Source organism: Micropterus dolomieu, linkage group LG10, assembly GCF_021292245.1.
Source record: "Micropterus dolomieu isolate WLL.071019.BEF.003 ecotype Adirondacks linkage group LG10, ASM2129224v1, whole genome shotgun sequence".
Lineage (NCBI taxonomy): Eukaryota > Metazoa > Chordata > Actinopteri > Centrarchiformes > Centrarchidae > Micropterus > Micropterus dolomieu.
In genome coordinates this window covers 27,734,032-27,754,720 of record NC_060159.1, presented here as the reverse complement: position 1 = coordinate 27,754,720, position 20,689 = coordinate 27,734,032, and the positions used below count along the sequence as shown (strand labels likewise).

At 40.6% G+C, this 20,689-nt stretch overlaps 2 protein-coding genes across 2 annotated transcripts; one reads left to right on the top strand and one right to left on the bottom strand.

Annotated features, from left to right (window-relative positions):
• Positions 1 to 618: 618 nt before the first annotated feature.
• LOC123977324 (NACHT, LRR and PYD domains-containing protein 3-like) lies at positions 619 to 10,234 on the bottom strand. The gene is made up of 7 exons (XM_046059912.1): positions 10,216 to 10,234; positions 7,899 to 8,184; positions 4,151 to 5,948; positions 3,873 to 4,046; positions 2,783 to 2,956; positions 1,648 to 1,694; positions 619 to 1,536 (listed from the first exon to the last, which is right to left on the bottom strand). Exons 1-7 carry the CDS (start codon positions 10,222 to 10,224, stop codon positions 998 to 1,000), a joined length of 3,027 nt encoding a protein of 1,008 aa, XP_045915868.1. The 5' UTR covers positions 10,225 to 10,234; the 3' UTR covers positions 619 to 997.
• Positions 10,235 to 11,729: 1,495 nt separating this feature from the next.
• On the top strand, positions 11,730 to 19,910 carry allc (allantoicase). The gene is made up of 11 exons (XM_046059951.1): positions 11,730 to 11,884; positions 13,065 to 13,115; positions 13,541 to 13,628; positions 14,494 to 14,613; positions 16,412 to 16,491; positions 16,579 to 16,711; positions 16,802 to 16,957; positions 17,070 to 17,143; positions 17,323 to 17,431; positions 17,509 to 17,627; positions 19,213 to 19,910. Exons 1-11 carry the CDS (start codon positions 11,795 to 11,797, stop codon positions 19,390 to 19,392), a joined length of 1,200 nt encoding a protein of 399 aa, XP_045915907.1. The 5' UTR covers positions 11,730 to 11,794; the 3' UTR covers positions 19,393 to 19,910.
• Positions 19,911 to 20,689: the final 779 nt, after the last annotated feature.

The following is a 20,689-nucleotide window of genomic DNA, read 5'->3' as shown; positions in this document are numbered from 1 at the left end:
TGTGCATTAAAATTCTAAGAATTATATACACCGATCAGCCATAACTTTATGACCACTGACAGGTGAAGTGAATAACACTGATTATCTCATTACCGTGGATTGCACCTGTACCCTCATTGATGCACGTGGAGAGTGAAGACTAGCCCGTGTGGTCCGATCCAACAGATGAGCTACTGTAGGTCAAATGTTGAAAAGGCTGATGTTGGTTATGATAGAAAGGTGTCAAGAACACAGTGCCTACACAGTAGAGTCCATGCCTCGACGGGTCAGGTCTGTTTTGGCGGCAAAAGGGAGCCCTACATTATGACCAGCAGGTGATACTGACCGGTGTAAATTTGCTCTTACATTGAACAATATTTGAAAATTTAGATTAAGTGTGATGCAACATCCAGGCATTAGTGGTGTAGAATGATGAAATGTTCACTAACACTACTATAATACAACCCAAGATTAACAGTGTCATTTTGTTTTGTGAATCATGCAGGTAGTGAAAGAAAACAAGATTTGGGCCAGGTACACACTACCTGCTAACAGTATGTTAGTGTGGTGGAACAAACAAAAACATAGTTGCTAAAAATGTTGTCTTTGTGATATTTATTAAAGTTAGAAGTAGGCCTACTACAGCTGGGGCAAAGAGCTTGTTACACCGGAGGGTGATTAGAGTGTCTGACTCAGAGGAAATTATATCAACAATGAATGCAAGGAGATAATTGGGGAGTCTACGAGGAAGCCTTTCTTAACCTTGATGCTCAAGTTCTCACAGGAAAGAGTATGCATAAAACAAAACAATTTCAGGCCTGTTCATTTTGGAAAATGCACTGGTACACATACAGTAGTGGACAGTGTATGATAAGTTAATGAGAGACCCGGGATGTCCAGGTTGTTGCTATGAGTTGTTAACATGGTCAAGATGTTTCTAAAAATGGTATAGAAATGTCAAGTTTCCAGAGTGATTCCTTCTTTGGATTATTTAGATGTCAGGAAGACATTACACCTTCTACAGAAAACAGAGTGACGCTGAGGAACCAGGCTTGGACACAAACCTAAACCCAGGATAAAGAGGTTCAGTGAACATAGTGTTGAAGGTGTGGAGGTGGATCAGTGTGTCAGAAAAGACGTTGTAGAAGGACAGAGTGCCAGCAGGACAGTCCACATACACTGCAACTCTGTTAGAGACAGAGGAGGAGGAAGGAGGGAGATCTGTTTTTATCTTTTTGTGACAGACAGAAAAACCATCACCAGAGCAGCTCAGACTCCAGGACTGATTATTCCCTCCAAACCTGCAGTCATATCCCTTTCCTTTCCTTCTGATTCCTCTGTAAGTCACTGCTATATGAACCAGCCCTTCCCAATTGACCTCCCAGTAACAGCGACCAGTCAGACCATTTCTGCACAGCAGCTGTTTCCAGTGGTCAAATCTCTCTGGATGATCAGGATATGTCCGTTCCCTTCTCACAAGTGTCACCGTTCTGTTGTTGTCAGACAGTTTAAGCTCTCTGTTTGCTGTGTTTGTGTCCAGTGTGAGTTCACAGGAATCTGATGGAGAGAACAAGACACAACACAGCAGCAGTTTATCATCCAACACAACTGTATGGTTAATTGTTTTAACTATCATAATAGATATAACAATACTGCATCCACACTTACACTTCTTCATGGCAGGTTTCAGTCTCTGCTCTCCACCATGGTCTAAACTGGAGTAAGAAACACATACATTGTCTTTTATTATACTGTAGGAACAGAAACATTTAATAACCTTTCTTATAGTAAAGTGAGTCAAGCGTACCAAATTTCAAGTAACACTTGCATCTTTTCTTGTGTTGGCAACCAAAGTATTAAGGTTATATTGTGGACTTTTAAGTTAGTAGCTGGTGTTGCCGTACGTCTCAGGGGTAATTAATCCCCAGACCAGGGGTTTTCAAAGTCTGAGACTGTGGGCCTCCCCTCAGACAAAGCTTATGAAATGGCGCCCCCCCCCCACATCTTTAGTTTACTTGTTTTGCTCAATTTCTGGATGCCTATGGGATCATGATTATATTATTTAACACTCAACGTATGAGCCAAAATAGCTTAATATTGTTGTCTGACATAACTTCGGACTACACAAATAGTTTTAAAAAAGGTCTGTCCTAAGGCATTTATTAGTTCCCAAAAGCTGTATCTCTGAACTCTAATCACATTTAAGCAATTCTATGTGATCTCCTTTTGATAACTAATGTAATAATTAATGTAATATTGTTTCACTTCCATTCACTGAGCCTCCGCTGAAACTGTTTGGAGCCCCCCGTAGGGAGGCCTGCCTCACACTTTGAAAACCCCTGCCCTAGACCAAATCATTTAACCAGTACTGGAGACATGAATTCATCACGTTGTCTCATTTAACTTTTCATATAGAGTAGGCCTAGACCGTACTCTTTGTAAGATTATTTAGACTCAACAATTCCCACCATGAGCAGCATTTGACCACAGTGACAAAGAAAACAGGTAGAGTTAACAGGTAGAAACCTTGAGCAGAGCCTACATTCAGGTTTAGGGGTTGGGGATGGAAAAACGAAGCAAACACACAGTAGCCCAACACATAGATATATAAAATAATAGTAATAGTAGCAGTATTTATACAAATATCAATGGAAATTAATAGTAATAATAATAATAATGATAATAATAATAATGAGTGAAAAGTGAATATAAATTTGGACAGCCAGCTATGTACCCTCACATAGAGAGTTTTGTGTATGACAAACTCTGAACTGCAATAGTGTTAACTGTTGTCTGTCCATACCTGAGAGCATCCAGTCTCAAGTGTGGATCCTCCTGACAAGCATATAGCAGCTTTCCTCCTGAGTCTCCTGGATGATTGTAGCTCAGGTCCAGCTCTCTCAGATGGCTGGGGTTGGACTTCAGAGCTGAGGCCAGAGCTGCACAGCCTTCCTCAGTGACCTGACAGCCCGACAGCCTGATGATACAAGAATAGTTCTAGTCAAATACAAGTCAATAACACAGAGAGACCATCTGCTTAGTATTTTAATTGTTAGTTTAAAAAAAATCACCAACAACTGGTTGCAGAATCTTTGGTATTCAAGGTCTCAATGGAAAGATGAGAGGAAAATGAAGAAATACTGAAAATGAAAGTCATTCATTGGAGTTTTATTCCAAATAGCTGGTAACACAACTTATATGAAAATAGTAGTAGGTCAAAGAAAACCACATACAGTATGATGACAGCTGCTATTTTTTTTTAATAACGAAACATACTTCCTACAACTTACTTATTCATTTGGTATTACACCAAACAGGCAGCAGCACAGAGCTTCATGCACAGCTTAGTAATGAATCAGCAAGACACTAACTTCTGTTTTTCTTTCCACTAATTCGCAGGTACTGCAAAAAATAAATTTCTACAATGCAGTTTTCTTTAACACGGAGTATAATCATGGCCTCTAATCATTGTAAGGGTAACACTTTACTTCCGGTCACATTTACTTTAGCAATTGTAAGCAGTGTTACAAACATCTACTGTCTGTCTACTAAACAATAATGTAGTGGTATAATTTTGTGTATTTCTGGTTTCATCATTGTGTGTTAAATGTTTATATTATTATAACTAAAAGTGAAGCAAGAAGATGTGACTGAGACATTTTAGGAAATTACATATTGTAATATTTCAGTAATAAACAAGCAGTGGTTTCAGCAAGACAGTCTCTCCTGTTGGTCTATCCATTGATCCACAATGCTTTCTAGCCTGGGCACAGATTCAGATGTACCGTAGGTCTGAAGCTGGTGACAAAATCACGTAAACAGGAAAAGCTTACAAATTACTTTCAATGTTAAAAGCTGTTATATTCTGTTAAGCAAAATGTCTGAATCCTGACCTGAGTGTTTCCAGTCCACAGTGTAGACTCTCCAGTCCAGCAGAGAGCAGCTTCACTCCTGAATCTTGGAGGTCATTGTTACTCAGGTCCAGCTCTATCAGACTAGAGGGCGGGGAGCAGAGAACTGAGGACAGAGCTACACAGCTTCTCTCTGAGAGGTTACAGCCACTTAGTCTAAAGACAAATAAGTGATTAACACAAACAAAATGGTTTTCTTCTCAACTATACTGTAAAAAAAAGTTGAATTAATTAATACATCCAGTGATACATCCACCTACAGAGCTTTGTTGGATGCTTTGACCACTGGCAGCAGCCTCAGAAGAGCCTCCTCTGAAGCGGAGTATTTCTTAAGGTCAAACACGTCCAGATCTTTTTCTGATGACAGTAAAATGAAGACCAGAGCTGACCACTGAGTGGGAGAGAGTTCATCTGTGGAGAGACTTCCTGAACTCAGGTACTGTTGGACCTCCTCCACTAGAGAACGATCATTCAGTTCATTCAGACAATGAAACAGATTTATGTTTCTCTTTGGAGAAAAATTCTCAGTGATCTTCTTTTTGATGTACTCAACTGTTTCCAGATGGGTCTGTGAGCTACTTCCTGTCTGTGTCAGCAGACCTCGTAGGAGAGTCTGATTGGTCTTCAGTGAAAGACCCAGAAGGAAGCGGAGGAACAAGTCCAGGTGTCCATTTGGACTCAGTAAGGCCTTTTCCACAGCACTCTGATAGAGATGATATGGTTCAGGTTTCCCTCCAAATACTTTAGACAACCAGGAGGTTGTTTGTTCTTCTGCCAGCAGATTGACACCAGAGTTGATGAAGGTCAGATGGACATGAAGAGCAGCCAGAAACTCCTGAACGCTCAGATGGACGAAGCAGAACACCTTGTCCTGGTACAGGCCTCTCTCCTCTTTAAAGATCTGTGTGAACACTCCTGAGTACACAGATGCTGCTCTGATATCGATGCCACACTCTGTCAGGTCTGATTCATAGAAGATCAGGTTGCCGTTCAGCAGCTGCTCAAAAGCCAGTTTTCCCAGAGACTCAATCATCTTCCTGCTCTCTGGAGTCCAGTGTGGATCTGTCTCAGCTCCTCCATCATACTTGACGTTCTTCAGTTTGGACTGAACCACTAGGAAGTGGATGTACATCTCAGTCAGGGTCTTGGGCAGCTCTCCTCCCTCTCTGGTCTTCAACACCTCCAGAACTGTAGCAGTGATCCAGCAGAAGACTGGGATGTGGCACATGATGTGGAGGCTTCGTGATGTCTTGATGTGGGAGATGATTCTGTCAGCCTGCTTCTTATCTCTGAATCTCTTCATAAAGTACTCCTCCTTCTGTGGGTCAGTGAACCCTCTGACCTCTGTCACCATGTCAACACACTCAGGAGGGATCTGATTGGCTGCTGCAGGTCGTGTGGTTATCCAAAGGCGAGCAGAGGGAAGCAGGTTCCCCCTGATGAGGTTTGTCAGCAGCACATCCACTGAGGTGGACTCTGTAACATCAGTCAGGACCTCATTGTCGTGGAAGTCCAGAGGAAGTCGACACTCATCCAGACCGTCAAAGATGAACACAACCTGGAACTCTTCAAACCTGCAGATTCCTGCTTCTTTGGTTTCAGGAAAGAAGTGATGAACAAGTTCCACCAAGCTGTACTTTTTCTCTTTCAGCACATTCAGCTCTCTGAAAGTGAATGGAAATGTGAACTGTATGTCCTGGTTGGCTTTGTCTTCAGCCCAGTCCAGAGTGAACTTCTGTGTTAAGACTGTTTTCCCAATGCCAGCCACTCCCTTTGTCATCACTGTTCTGATTGGTTCATCTCTTCCAGGTGAGGCTTTAAAGATGTCTTCTTGTCTGATGGTGGTTTCTGGTCTGTCTGGTTTCCTGGATGCTGTTTCAATCTGTCTGACCTCATGTTCATCATTGACCTCTGCAGTCCCTCCCTCTGTGATGTAGAGCTCTGTGTAGATCTGGTTCAGAAGGGTTGGGTTTCCTGCTTTAGCAATCCCCTCAAACACACACTGGAACTTCTTCTTCAGTTTTGATTTCAGTTTACGCCGGCACTCAGCAAGAATCTCTGAAATAATGAAAAGAGATGACAGATTTTAGATGATGCTATAGTGTACATGAACCATGAAAACATTTCCTCATTTCAGGCAGAAAACATGTTTATGCCAAGCTTTATGTTTTTGATATTATTTACTTCTTTACTTTCCAGACATCCATTTTCCACAACTCTCCAAAGTATGTAATTCTACTAAGCCACTTTCAACTGCTCTTTCTGGGGGACTGCAAGGCGTACCCAGGTATCAGGGGGTTGTTGGCCTGCCCAATGGTCTCCTCCAAGTTGGATGTGGCCTGAATACCTCCATAGGTAGGTGTCGTACTTAGATGCCCAAACCACAACAAGCCTCTTTCCACATGCTGCCTCTTTAGCTCACGCTCCACCTTTCCCTCACTTGTGAAAAAGATCCCAAGATCCTTGATCTCCTTGACAACAATTCCCTCCCAAACCAAAATGAACAATCCATTGTTTTCTCAGTGTCTCTGCAGAATTTGCTAACAGCAGAGAAGTAAACCTGATGGGCCACCTTCTCTGAATCTGCATTGGTCCTTCTGAATCTGAGGTTCTACCAGAGTTTCCATTTCATCACCGTGGCATAAGATTTGCCAGGGAGCCTGGAACTATTCCAATAGTTTGAGCACAACCTCTGGTGTCTCCCCTAGATTTTTCAATGTATCAGGACACATCTCATCAATCCCTGGCACCTTGTCACTGTGGGCCTTTCTGACTACATCTGTGATCTCTGCCAGAGAAAATCACAACACTTCCAAGCCTTTCAGCTCTGCAGAATATGTGTCAGTACCTCTGTCCGACAATATCCTCAGACTGGTTCAGCAAATAACCTTCCCTCCTGAGTTTCCTGACGATTTGCCAGGCCGTCTTTAAGGGAGAAAGTTGTTCTCCATGGCCTCCCTCAGCTCCTCCTATACCAGTTTTTTTCTTTTGTGACCACAGAAGCTCCTGTCCTTCTGGCATCCCAATACCCATCTGCTGCTTCATCTGTTCCCTGGGCCAACCAACCTGAAAAGGTCTTCTTTACAGACTTTAAATACTGACATTTTAAACACTGAACGCTTGAATTCCATGTATGTTATGTCCCACCTGGAGAAATCACCAGGTGGTGATCAGCTGTCAGCTCTGCTCTTCTCATTAGCAAACTGAATCACAACCTCAATAATCGAGCTTTGCTGTACGTTGTACCGTAACTTCTGACCCACCTAATGCTTGAATATGGTGTCTATTATAAACAGTACATGACTATCACAGAAGTCTAATAACAAAACAAATCAATCAAATCCTCTCACTGAATCTCATTACCATTCCAGGAGGAATATTCTAGCTCACCAGTGCTTAGGCAGTGGCTCGTGAGAATCCCCACACCTGCCCGGTGTCAAAAGGAGAGTCAATTCCCTATTCAGGAGTTTAATTTCAGAGTCGATGCTACGTGTTGAGGTGAGCCCAATATGTCTAGCTGGTACTGCTCCATCTCCCGCACCAACTGATGAGATGACCATACCAAGGTTCTCTCCTGTGCCTGCGGCCTGACTGGCAATGCACCTGACACTGACACCCAGCACTGCAAATGGACCTTGCCACCAGGGACTTGCCAGTGAGCCATTCCCAGGCTTGGCTGCAGAAAGATGCCCTAATCTGAGTGAGGTAGTTTGCTTTTGAGGTTGCTGATCCAAAATGGTTCTATAATCACCCCTGATCGGACACTTCACCTTGGACCAACTGCTTTGAGTGACCCTACCAGAAGTTATTGACCCCGAGATCAGCTTCCATGGTCATTGCACCTAAACCCCTCCACTATGTAAATGTTGCAATTATCTTGATATTAGGAGGCCAATTTCAATATCAGAATTTCTACTGTATCTGTTATCATTGTCAAGTGTATAAAAATGTGATGCATGATTGCATAAAATAGAGGTCTTTTTATTAATTCAATTTCTAATGATTTACCTGTGGGTTCTGAGATGGTGTTTGGGATATTTTCCATTAGATCATTCTTATTTATCTTTACCAAAACTATTCTGATCACTTTAGTAGTGTTTATACAATAGTTCTGGACCATCTGATCTAATGTGTCCACCCTGTCTGCATTCTCCAGTCGACTCTTTTGGATTGCTGGGAAGCCTTCCAGGACCTCCTTCTGCTGCAGGTACCACTTGAACTTTTTAAAGTCCTCGGCTCCCAAATCTTCCAAAATTCCCAAGAGGACCTCTTTCTGTGTCGCCATCTTTTCACCCTGCAAAGTTGACAAAAGAAATCTTATTTTATATTACTGGGGTGTTCATGTCATCAATTAATCTGTCTATAATTTTGTTGATTAATCGACAAGTTATTTGGGCCATAAAATGTCACAAAAAGGATGAAAAATGTCGATCAGTGTTTCCCAAAGCCTAAGATAAAGTCCTAAAATTTCTTCTTTTGTCCACAATCCAATTCTATTCAGTTTACTGTCATTGATATTAAATATTCACATTTGAGAAACTGAAATCAGAGAATTAGGAATTTTGTTCCTTTGGAAAAATTACTCAAAAGGTTTAATCTTGTATTTAAATAGTTTCAATATTAGTATTAATTTAATAGTTAAATTCTAATCGATTAATTGATCAATCATTGAGTGATAACTGAAAGAGTTTCTTTAGTTTTAAGTAGAAGCATAAAAAAATTTGAAGTCAAAAATGTGTACAAATCAATAATACAAGGACATGGATTAACAAAACAAGAACACAGATTCATAAACTGTGCATTTGGTTAACAATCCATGAGCATCAGTTCATTTGAAAATATTATGGAAAAGTGCTCATTAAAATATGTTTACGTGAACAATAAGTCTTCTGAAATGGACCTCTGACCTTAAATTAAAGGGATGCGTGCAATTGTGCATTAATAATCTGAAAGTTTTCACTCTTTATGTGTATAGGGTTCAGTTTATTTTTTTATTTCACACTATACACCATATTAGTCTGTGCTGTCCTTTAGCTGGTAGAACTATATAGTGGTGTCTATGATAATGTCAAAGTATTGGTTCAAAGTTCCTATTTGCACAGTTCAATAAAAATAATCCCCCTAAACTGTGTCAACAGCGGTGACAGAGGTGTGTAGATCACCTCAAAGTATTCTTCTGGTGGCCAAATGCCACCGGAAGAACAAAAGAAAAAATCTACTGGCACTGCTGATATTATCGGTTGATAACTAACCAGAAACGTCATTTAGAAACAGTTGCACTCACTTCTTATCCTGACCACACCTTTGTTCAATATGTTTTTATTAACAGCTATCAGCTGTTTCAAAAGCTCTCAGATATTGGTATCAGCCTCTGAAGTCCAGGTGAGACTCTAACAACTAAATATAAATACAAAGATGTTTTTCTTTCTCCACATTTTGTAAATGTAACATATTTTCTAACTGCTGGCAAAACATTTTCTTTGTTAATGTATGTTTTAATAATGCAATACAACAGGCCTATTTTGTTTAATCTGCCACAACAAAAAAGAGAACAATTGTTGATTAAAGCTTCCGTGTTCTTTTTTAGGGAAATATATTTTTAAACACAGAACAAAAAAACTATGTCCCTCAGTGTTCACTTTTCTCAGTAGATGTGATAACCTGAATCAATTTCTGTAACTGTAAAGCAGTAAAAACTGCTAAAAGACTTTGTTACCCTGATGCACTGGTTCATTTTATTTTACAGTTACATGAAGTCCTTTGCTTTCTGATATTCTCCTGTGTTGCCAATTAAGTTCACTTATGTGATGGAAATGTGATATTTTACTGTGTTTACTGTTTCACCCTGCATGCTTCATCAGAATAGACCAGTGTTTCACTGTGTGGTGTTTGATTATTTTATTATGTTACAGCTAGGTGAAGGTTCCCATGGGAAAGATGCTCGTTAGAGAGTTTTCTTATCAGACTGTCCTTGATAGGCCTTCATCTCAGGACAGCTGGTCCCTACTCCCTTCCTCCCTTCGATAGCTGTGTAATACCCTTACAGTATAAAGTCACCTGCTTCTTCACTGGCTCTTCAGACTGGTTGCACTCTGTATGTCTGTCTGACCCTTTGCAAAGAATAAAACCCTTAAAAGACGTCTGGATTGGACTCTTGATTTCAGAAGACTCACCAAAGGACATATTTCCATTTCACTTACCTGAGTAAACAGGACCTGCCCCTTTTCCACAGTAGCAGCAGCTACATACAGAACACTTGTCTACAGGTAGAAAGTGGGTGTTTTTCATTCTCCACTTATTCTACAGATCCGATTGACAAACTCACCTGGATCATCAATGAGCCAGACTCACAGCATGTTCAACCCTCAGAGCCAAATGAACACCTGCCTGGTGTGTAAAATGTCCTAAGAGATGATGGTATGGCCCGCCCTACTCTGCCTCTGATTGGCTAGTTCTCAACACCTTCATTGGTTGGATGGGTTTGAATATCAGGCTCAGCCAACCAGAGGCAGAGTAGGGCGGGTCATGCCTTGTAGTTACACCTCCTCCTGTAGAGACACCTCCGGCACCAGGTGGGATATTTATTTTCAGAGCTTCAGCTGGTCTGTTGCTAACAGGATGATCACTCTGGTGTCCATTTGTTGGCAAACTTATTGACTAAGCTGAGATTCTACTGTGCATTTTTAAGTTGAAGGGACTGATCCATTGAAGAATTACTGAAGGGGGCCTACCAGGCAGAGCTCCAGGGTCCCAAGCCGAGTTTCTGTTTGAAGTGACTGCTAACATTTCCTACTGGAAAGTAATCAAACAATAAAAAGTGACTCAAAACTGTTGTGTCCTCTTACCTTTAATCTTTTATGTATGATCTTTTAATATTATTATTATTATTATTACTGTTCTCATTATGGCTGATAGATATATATGTGTTGTGTTTTTTATCCTTAATCTTTCCTCTCCTATACTCCTGATGTTAGTCTGTCCACATTTACTAAGGTTCAGGTCAGAGCTGTGAGATTGTTTTGGTGTTTTCCTCTCTTGTTGTTCCTCTCCCTGAATGTTCATTCAAGGCTGAGAGAGGATCTCTGTTCCCCAAAACATAGAAACCTAGACTGTGTAAATGATGATGCATCCCTTTGCTCGGGGCCAGACGCCCGAAGCCGCCCTAGGCGGCAGGTCTCTGGACCAGCTGTATATGTGTTTTAGTACTTCTGTTTATTCTCTTTTGTTAAACAAATTCTTCAAAGACAACAGTTTGTTGTAACTCAATTGTTTGCTCAGCCCCTCGCCAGGAATATCATTTCCACGACAAAAACAACTACAAATGAAGCAGCTGTATTTATTCAGCATTCTTTGCACTACCTCTGGGTATTTGGTAATATATATAATAAATAAATAATTTTTACTGATAATGTATTTATGTTGTCTTTTTTATTGTTTACTGTATGTACAGTACATCCATCCATCATGAGGGTCGCGGTCTCTACAGTATATCTCGTATACAGTATATATCCAGACACCTTGCCTGTACAGTGCATTATACTGTCTGGTTGCATGTCTACAGTATATTTGCATTTTGAAATCTGCTGACAGCAGGACTCATTTTCTGGGTCAACACACGGGTCAATAAAGTTGTTAAAGCATAAAAACCGTGTGGTAAATGAGTGACATGAAGCCGTGTCTGTGTTTTTAGTGTGACTAACAGTTTGAATGTGTTAATAGTGTATTAACAGAACTAGAGCTTCATTCACTCAGTCTAAATAAACAGCCTGCTGTTTGTGAGTGAGCAGCCGGTGAACTTTGTCCTGCAGAACACAAGCTGCCTGACCGTCTGATTCTTCAGGCTTCAGCAGGACGAGCTGCTGCTTTAACATTTCTATTCATAGAAACCTGAGTAAAAACTCAACATGGCAGAGAGGAGAGCAGCAGTGAAGACAGCAGTGGAGCCGGACTTCCTGCAGTTTAATGATCTGGCCTGTGAGACGGTCGGTGGGAAGGTGAGTGACCCGGAGGTTTTCATGCTGTCACTGTAACATACAAGCAGAAACACATCAAATGTTCATTAAAAACATCTGTATACTGGATTTATATTGTTTTATTTTATTTTATATGTTACCATATTTTAATATAGGGCTCCACTTATTATGTTGTGTGTAGCATGAAGGAACTACAAAATTAATTTCTTTATGCAGCCTTGTGCTGTATAATGATTAATAAACTACCTTGTATACAACGGGTATGACGTTGAATTCCTTTACACAGATCCGTATCACTCCGCGACAAACAGGGTTCAAGTTATAATCTGAGCTTCGTGGGGGTCTCACGCCCCGTTTACACCCGGTATTAAAATGCAATCTGATACTGATCGCATTTTACCTGCGGAGATAAATAATTAAATAATGAGAGAGAGAGATAAATAATTGCTTATTACATGATTCAACATTTCCCTCTCTCTCACACACGAAAATGCACAAACAAACACACTCAGCAGTCCACTACTCGCCCCAGATGTCTGTGATTTTGCAACAAAGTTTAAGTTTCAACAGCCTGTTCAAAGACTCAAGGAGAGACGCAATTCTGCTCTTACTGGTGGGTATAACATTAAAGTGTTATTATTTTACGCACTGGTGGCCGCCGGCACACAGCAGCAAGCAGATTATCATATAAATTCAAATGACCAAAGTCAATGTCCAGTTTTTAGTGGCTGTACAACAAACAGCAACGTGCAGATAGATATAAATAAATAGTTCTAATTACTAAGTATTCATAAAGAAATGGCCGAACAACGGCCCTTAACTGTGATATAATAAGCGTAGTCTCATCACAAACGTACTGGTTGTGCAGTAAAATGTCTCCTGCGAGTGATTTCTGATTCTATTAGATTGTTAATACTGATGCATGTTAGAGTAGCATCTCACAGTAGCTGCTGGAGGTGAAGCTTGTTGGGGTCGGGCCCCTCCGTGTTTCCGGGCCTTTATGCTAAGCTAAGCTAATCAACTGCTGGCTGTAGTTTCATATTTACCGTACAGACATAAGAGCAACTAACATCTAACATGAGCGTGAATAAACCTGGATCCCAAAATGGTGAATTATTCCTGTAAAATATGATTAATGTAGATTTAACTTTAAGTGGATGCTGCTCTTTTGAAATAAAGTCTTCTCCGGTTGTTCTTTCAGGTTATTTTCGCTTCAGACGAATGGTTTGCTCCCGCTGCCAACCTGCTGAAGGTAAAACTCTGATCCACCATGTCAGGTTCAGCACATGTGATTAATGTCGCTGTCATTTTCTGTCTTTTACGTTTAAGGAAAAGTCTGATGTTATTTAGTTCATCAAATTATCTCATGTTCAGACCCAAACCTGTCTGTGGCTCTCAGCTCTTAGTCCATTGGTTCCTCCTGAAGATGTACCTCACAGATATATAGTTTCATGTTTCAAACAGCTGCCCGCTCTAGTTTCTATCAAACAAACAGGAGGAAACAGGGCATTTGTTAGGGACTATTGTCAGCGGTGGATGACTCCACAAATACCCAATGTAAAATATGTTGAATATCACCAGACAGACTTGGTGCAGCAGCTGCTGGGTTGTCCTTGTGAGTTCTGTAAACATCATGAGCTTCGTTTCCCAACATGTGATGAGTGCGTGTCCGTACAGAGAGAGCCGCCACAGTTCATCGCCTCGGCCTTCACCGAGTTCGGAAAGTGGATGGACGGATGGGAGACGAGGAGAAAGAGAATACCTGGTTAGTACCTGCAACAGGTCTCTGAGGTTCACCGATCAAACCAAATAATATATGTGATTACACTGAATTCTGTTCAAAACTGTAGCATGCTGACAATAAGTATATGTATACATTATAATATCTTTATATAGGTGTGAATAATATATACTATAATATAACATAATAATGTACTATATATGTGCAGTATTAATGTAATATACACACACAATACTGTAATTATTACTAAGAGTACAGCCTAGACCTTATCTATATGAAAATTGCAATCCAGTTTCATTTATACAGCTCCAACTCACAAAAAAATTCATAATTTTGTTATGAACTGGTGCTATAAAAATAAAACTGAATTGAATTGAATTATACAGTTGTGATACATTAAAGTATGTATAATATGAATAAGAATACTATGATACAGCATATAATATAATAATTAAAAAACAATAAGCAAAATATCATAGTGTTATACAGTGATATGTTATTTAGTGTACAATAAGGCAGTATTATATCAGTACTTATGACATGAACACATAATATAAAGATCTCTTAAGTTAAGATCTCTTAAATGTAAAAATCAACATGTCAGCGCTCTCTGGTGGACAAACTCTGTAATGAGACGCTGTTTCTAAATGAACTCATGATCTGCTCCTGATACTGACCTCGACCCCCGGTACATCAAAACTACCTGAACATAAAAAAGCTCCGTTTACGGTTCATTCGCAGGCTCTTTTATAATAAATGAACAATTTGTGACCTAAATATAAAAACACCTCAACATTCAAACCCCGTCACTCATCTGTTAGATCATTGTGCTCATACATGAATGTGTCTGCTGGACTGTGGTTTGAGGTCGCCATGTTTTTCTGAGCAGGTCAGGACTGGTGCATCGTCCAGCTGGGAGTACCTGGGCTGATCTTCGGCTTCGACGTCGACACGTCCTTCTTCACTGGAAACCACTCGCCCTACGTCTCCATCCAGTCCGGCTGTCTGGGTACAAACTGTCTGTCTCTAACTCATCACCTCCTAAAGTGTGACACGCTCTGACTTTACTTACATGCAGCTTCAGAGCTGCAGGAGAGCAGCTTTTATCTCTGTGTAATTAAAATAACACGATATTAACATATTCCAGAGCATTTCATTTCATTGATGTTGTCTTTGTGTACCTGCAGCAACTTTTTTTTTTGTTTATTTGTATTTAATATGTTGAGAATGTCCCCGGAGGGCCACGAGCGATATGTGGGCACAAACACTGTTATGCGCTGTTCTTTTTAGCATGAGTAATATATTCATGCCACAGCTCAGCTAACAGCTCCTGCAAAACATTTTTAGACCAAGCAGCTGACTGAACATGTGTCTGAACAGGGTGCATGCTGCAGTCACGCCGCTCCTGATAGGTGTAACTCATTTCACTCTACAACCACAAAACTTAAGAAATAAATTGTCGGAAAACAATAAAAACAAACTTACGATCAGACATTTTGTCCTACCTTTTCTGTTTTTGTAGGTTTAGTCAGGTAAAAGCACCAGTATTTACTCCAGTACCCTGGATGCCAGCTTGGATTGGGTTGTATTCATTTCCATTACATGTGGAAAGGACTGAGGCAGACAGAGCCCACAGCTTTCCATTCAAACACATGGTCTTTGTCTCCATCTTGTGGCTGACTGAGTACTGATGCCAATAATAAAGTATTTTTGATTACAAGCTCATCTAAAGTAGAAAATAGCAGATGTTTTAAGACCTCACACATCGCTGTGGGGCCTTTTATTCTTCATTTATCTGCCTTTATATCCAGGAGCTCTCAGCATATGGATATTGATAAATATTAATTACTTTTTTACATTTTTACATTAATTACATTAATATTTCAGTGTTTTGGGGAGGTTTGTGTGGGTTGTAACGTGGCTGTGTGGAAATCAACAGTGTTTAGAAGACAAACTCACAGTAAACAGTCAGCGTGTAAATAGTAATCATGGCCATAACATGGAGACCACCTAAGTATCTTTATAAATTGTTTTATAAAAGTTATATTTTAATGTCTGTACATCAAATTTAGCTATAGTCAGGGAGCAGGAGGGGACATCTGCAGATTCCTGGTTATATGGTGATATTGTCTTTGAATTTTTGCATTAAAATCTTCTATTTTCCTTACTGCAGCTCCATTTACTCTAGAATGGTAACAGAAATATGTTTACTTACAACAGATTCATATTCCTTAGCTCCTGACCTATCTCAGGAGACCAGATGATTGATGAGTTATACCTGATTCATTTTGGTATGTTATTGTAGGAGTTTTTCCTGAGAGCCTGTAATTAGGTCGAGGGACAAACAGCATAATTACTGCTGAAATGCAGAAAAAACTGTTCTAAGCAATTATTGAAATAAAGGATCTGGCACTCAGTCCACTTTATTAGGGTCACCTGTTCAGTTTAATACAACTGTTCCGCCATGAAACTTTTATGAAACCTATAATGTTCAGTTTTGTTGAGCTGTGAATTTAGTGATATATTTTCGCACTGAGTCGTAGCGACTGGACTGCGTTATGTTCAGAGGAGTTTCTAATATTCTGACCCCTCATGTTTGGAAAAGAATGTAGTCCAGCCCAGCTCTTTAACTGTGACCTCAGTAATAAATCCAAACTGAATTTACACGTGTACACGAGAATTTCAAAATATCTGAACATAGATGTTATATCAGAGCTGAAGTACTGGCCTGTTTTAGATTGTACAGGTGTACCTAATAAAGTGGACACGAGGGCTGAACACACCAATAATAACATGTTCTGCACCAGACAAACCACCGACCTTCGCTCTGGAAGGAGACCGAACCGGCATGGCCGCCTCCGACAGCCAGCTGGCTGCTGTCGCCAAGGTAACACTGACAGTCTGCTGGTCAACCTCGGTGATCTTTGATAAACATGATTGACAGCTGATGTGTTACGTGTGCTTTGATTGACAGCTGGGCTCGGAGGCGTGGCCGGAGCTGGTGTGTGTGTCGGAGCTGAAGCCCGGATACTCAGACTGCTGCCACAACTACTTCAGGGTCACCTTCAACCACAGAGTCACACACCTGCGCCTCAACATGTACCCAGGTACGCACACACACACACGCACACGCACACACACACACACACCGTCATATAATACCTGTAATATTGTTCACTTTATTGGTGTGTGATCAGATGGAGGGATAGCCAGACTGCGAGTTTACGGCGTCGGGCAGAGAGACTGGTCATCTGTCTCTCCCCACCAGGACGTCGACCTGGTGGCTCTGACCAATGGGGGAGTCTGCCTCGGCTACAGCGACGCCCACTTTGGGCATCCACGCAACATGATCGGTTGGAGTTAATTGTTGTTGTCTTTGAATGTTGTTTGATTTATTTACTTCTGTCACTGGGCTTCTTCTGCTTCAGTGCCGGTGACACCTGTAACCAGACGTGCTGTTTGCAGGTCTGGGCCAAGCTGTCAACATGGCCGACGGCTGGGAAACGGCCCGCAGACTGGACCGACCCAAACACCTGAAGGTTTAAACACACACACCCTGACATTAACATCAGTATTAACGAATCTAATTCTAACTGCAACTGTAAAAGAAATCCTGAATCCTCTAACAGGCCTGTCAGGAAGTAAGGAAGGGACAGTCTTTTCTTAATTGGTCTACAAATGTCCTGACTTTTCAAAACACCTGCTGTTTGTCCTGCAGGCGGACCAGCATGGGATCCTGCAGGTACCCGGCTGGGAGTGGGCGGTGTTTCGTCTCGGTCATCCTGGAGTGATCAGCAGCATCGAGGTGGACACCAACCACTTCAAAGGTCCTCAGCTGTCTCTTTAGGAAATGTCTTAACTTTCTAGTCACTAGCAGAGGAAAATAACCCGCTTTTCTGTGCAGGTAACTTCCCGGACTCTTGCAGGATCGAGGCTTGTTCTTTAACCCCTGAGGAGGAAGCTCAGTGCATCAGGACCAGGTGGAATTCTGGGAAATGGCAGGTCCTTCTTCCCACTAGGAAAGTATGTGTAGTCCATCTGTGAAGTCATTTCTATTTGCTCCTTTTTGTACTTTTACAAAAAAACATCCCAGATAAAAACTCCCTCAGGAGTGTGTTTAATAAAACTTCTGGATCTAATTCGTATGTACAGTGTTTCCTAAAAGCAAATACATACACATTCTAAAAAGAAAATACAGAGTGTTTGAGTTCTCAAACATTTAATAATAAAGTTTAGGACAGAAACTCTCATTCTTTAGTTTTCAATATCCAAGGAAAATGTATTTTTGTGAAATAATTTGATATTCAGATATTTATCCTGCTGACAGATGGGAAGGAATCAGTTTGCTTAAATTTAGAGCTTTATGTGCAGACTGATGGATCAATCAGAGGAAGTGTTGGCAGACGGCTGGCTGGGAGTCTGTAACTCTGCTGAAGTTGATTCTCGCTCAAATTTGCAAAAAGCGTTGTTGTGTGCCAAGATGGCAGCCAGCCAACCGAACCTCACAGACACAAAAGCGTCTCGTCTTTCCTCACAGAGTCCAGACACTCAGAGGACTCACAGAGACGAGGAAAGGGAAAACTTACTTGTAGGAAAATATTGTTTAATTTAGACAGATTTCTCGTTCAGGGAGTTTCCTTTCAAATTAAAATGTACAAATTGATCCCCGGATTAAGAATCAGTTGCTGAAATGTTCTATAGAATGTCCCTAAACATTAGCTTGCTGATTAATTGTTAAAATTACAAAAAGGTATATAATAGGCCTGGATAAAATGGATTATACTGGAGTCTGTGGATTGTTAACTGATGTTGGCATTTTAAAGTTTGTATGTTATTATACATATTTTGTTATTTATTATATATGTAAATATTTTGGGTGAATTGTGTGGATATTTAACTGATGTGCATCTGATAAAAACATTGTAGATGAACAACAGGAAATGACAGAAAATGCACCATTCAAAATTCTTCAGTTAATGTTTCCATCCAAACAGTGGTTTACAAGTTACCTTGGAAAGGATTTCAGATATAAAATAAATCGTAAGTCAAAGCAGACACAATAACACTGAAGTCATGTTGCTCCAAAAAAACCCACTGATAACATGTCCTTTAATCTCTGTTCAGGTTTAAAATGTTAATTTTAAATCAATAAATCTTACAGATTTGGACCCAAACACACTGCACCTCAGCAAGTTCTGTTTTCAGTGTTTATTTCAGTGTTCAGGTGAGAACAACTTACTCCACAGGTGAGGCAGGAAGTCCAAACAATAAGCAGAAACCTAGATAGGTACTAGATGTAATCCAACAATTTAAGGAAATCCATAAAAGAATCCAAAAACGGGTAGAACACATAGGAAAACAGGCAGGAATAATCGATGTGGTACAAAGACGTAGTGACAACAGACAATAGGAAGACACTCACTTAAATACACAAAAGGGAGATGATTAACAAGACGCAGGCGAAACACATTAGGGAACGCTACACATCAGGAAGAATATTTTCAAGATTAAACAGGAAGTACAAAACACCAAAGCCGTTACAATTTATAAATAAAGATATGAGTTTATCAGCCGTTTGTATTTGAAGTGCTTCCTGTCTGTGTTGCAGCTTCGTCCTCATCACAGACATCTGTACAGCAAGGCCGAGCTGACCCTGAGCCAACCTATCAGTCACATCCGTCTTATCATCAGCCCCGACGGAGGAGTCAGCCGGCTCCGGCTCTGGGGGCGACCCACGCCGATCGCTGCAGCTCCGGCCAATCAGCAGAGGCCGGCGTCCAAACTCTGAACCTCCCATCACTCGTCCTCCATCACACAAACGCTGAAAAGATTTAATTTTCTGTTTTAGTTTCTGATCTATGTTTGATGATGTTCACAAATCGGAGCAGAAATGCAACGTAAACATCTGTGACAGTCTGATGGTCATTAATGCTTAAATAGTAAAATAAACACAGCACATCCCACAACGCTGCGAGACAAAGATTATGACTTGATGGCATCATTATTATTTTACCAATTCATCGTTTGGTTTATTAGATTTAACATTTCTAAGAACTGTGAAAAATGTCCATCCAAGAGTCCAATGTGGCATCTTTTAATGTCCCACAAATTTCAATTTACTGAGACATAACATAAAGAAAAAGAGGAAATCTGAGACATTGGAGAAAATGGAAACAGAATACATTTGAAGGGTTTGCCCCAAAAATGACATTTCTGATGCCAACGGGTGTTGACCCATACGTCCATATGTGATGACTTGGAAGTGAGAACGGGTTGGTTGGAACAAAAAAATGATGAAGTGTTGGAATAGTCTGGTATCATATAAATAACATTATGTATGAAATATGAAATAATGGAAAATAACTAAATATATTGTCAATAAATGTGTCAGACAATATTTGAACTTTGGCCACGTGTCCAAATCTTAAATCTGTTAGAGACACATGCAAGAGAACACTTTATATTGTTTTAAAGACCCTTTAATATTATTTCTGAAACATTTTTGAATTGTTTCTTGCAGTTCATGTGCTCTCAGCCTGACAGCAGAGTAAACCACTTCCCTGGCAGTGACTGCTGCAGCAAGAAACTCCCGTCACTTACCCACAATCCCCCTCTCATTTATTTAGATTTAAGCTTATTGGCAGCATCGTCTTCACCAGCCATCTGAACATTTCTTCTCAATTAATAACCTGAAATAACCGATTCAGAGGAGGGGGATCAATGAAGTCCCCACCTCCTCCTCCTTCTTCTTCTTCAGAAATTAGTGATAAAAAAAATCAAATAGTCATCGATCTCCTGCTCATTGATTTCCTTTAGTCTCCTTCTCCGTCATTACTTCTGATTCGCTCTTCCTCTCCACTCAAGGTCAACTTTAATCAACCTCAGGCGGTGTTGTCACCCTCCTCCCCCTCAACCCTCCCCCACTGAGGAGCCAAATAAACCTCATCTTCATCGAAGCCCCTGGATGTTCACTGAGACTCTGAATGTTGGTGGATAACTGTAACATTTGGTTAAATGGTCTATTCTGTTCACCATCAGTATCATTCCTGTGATATTTCTTACAGAAATCTTAAAACCTGTAGTAA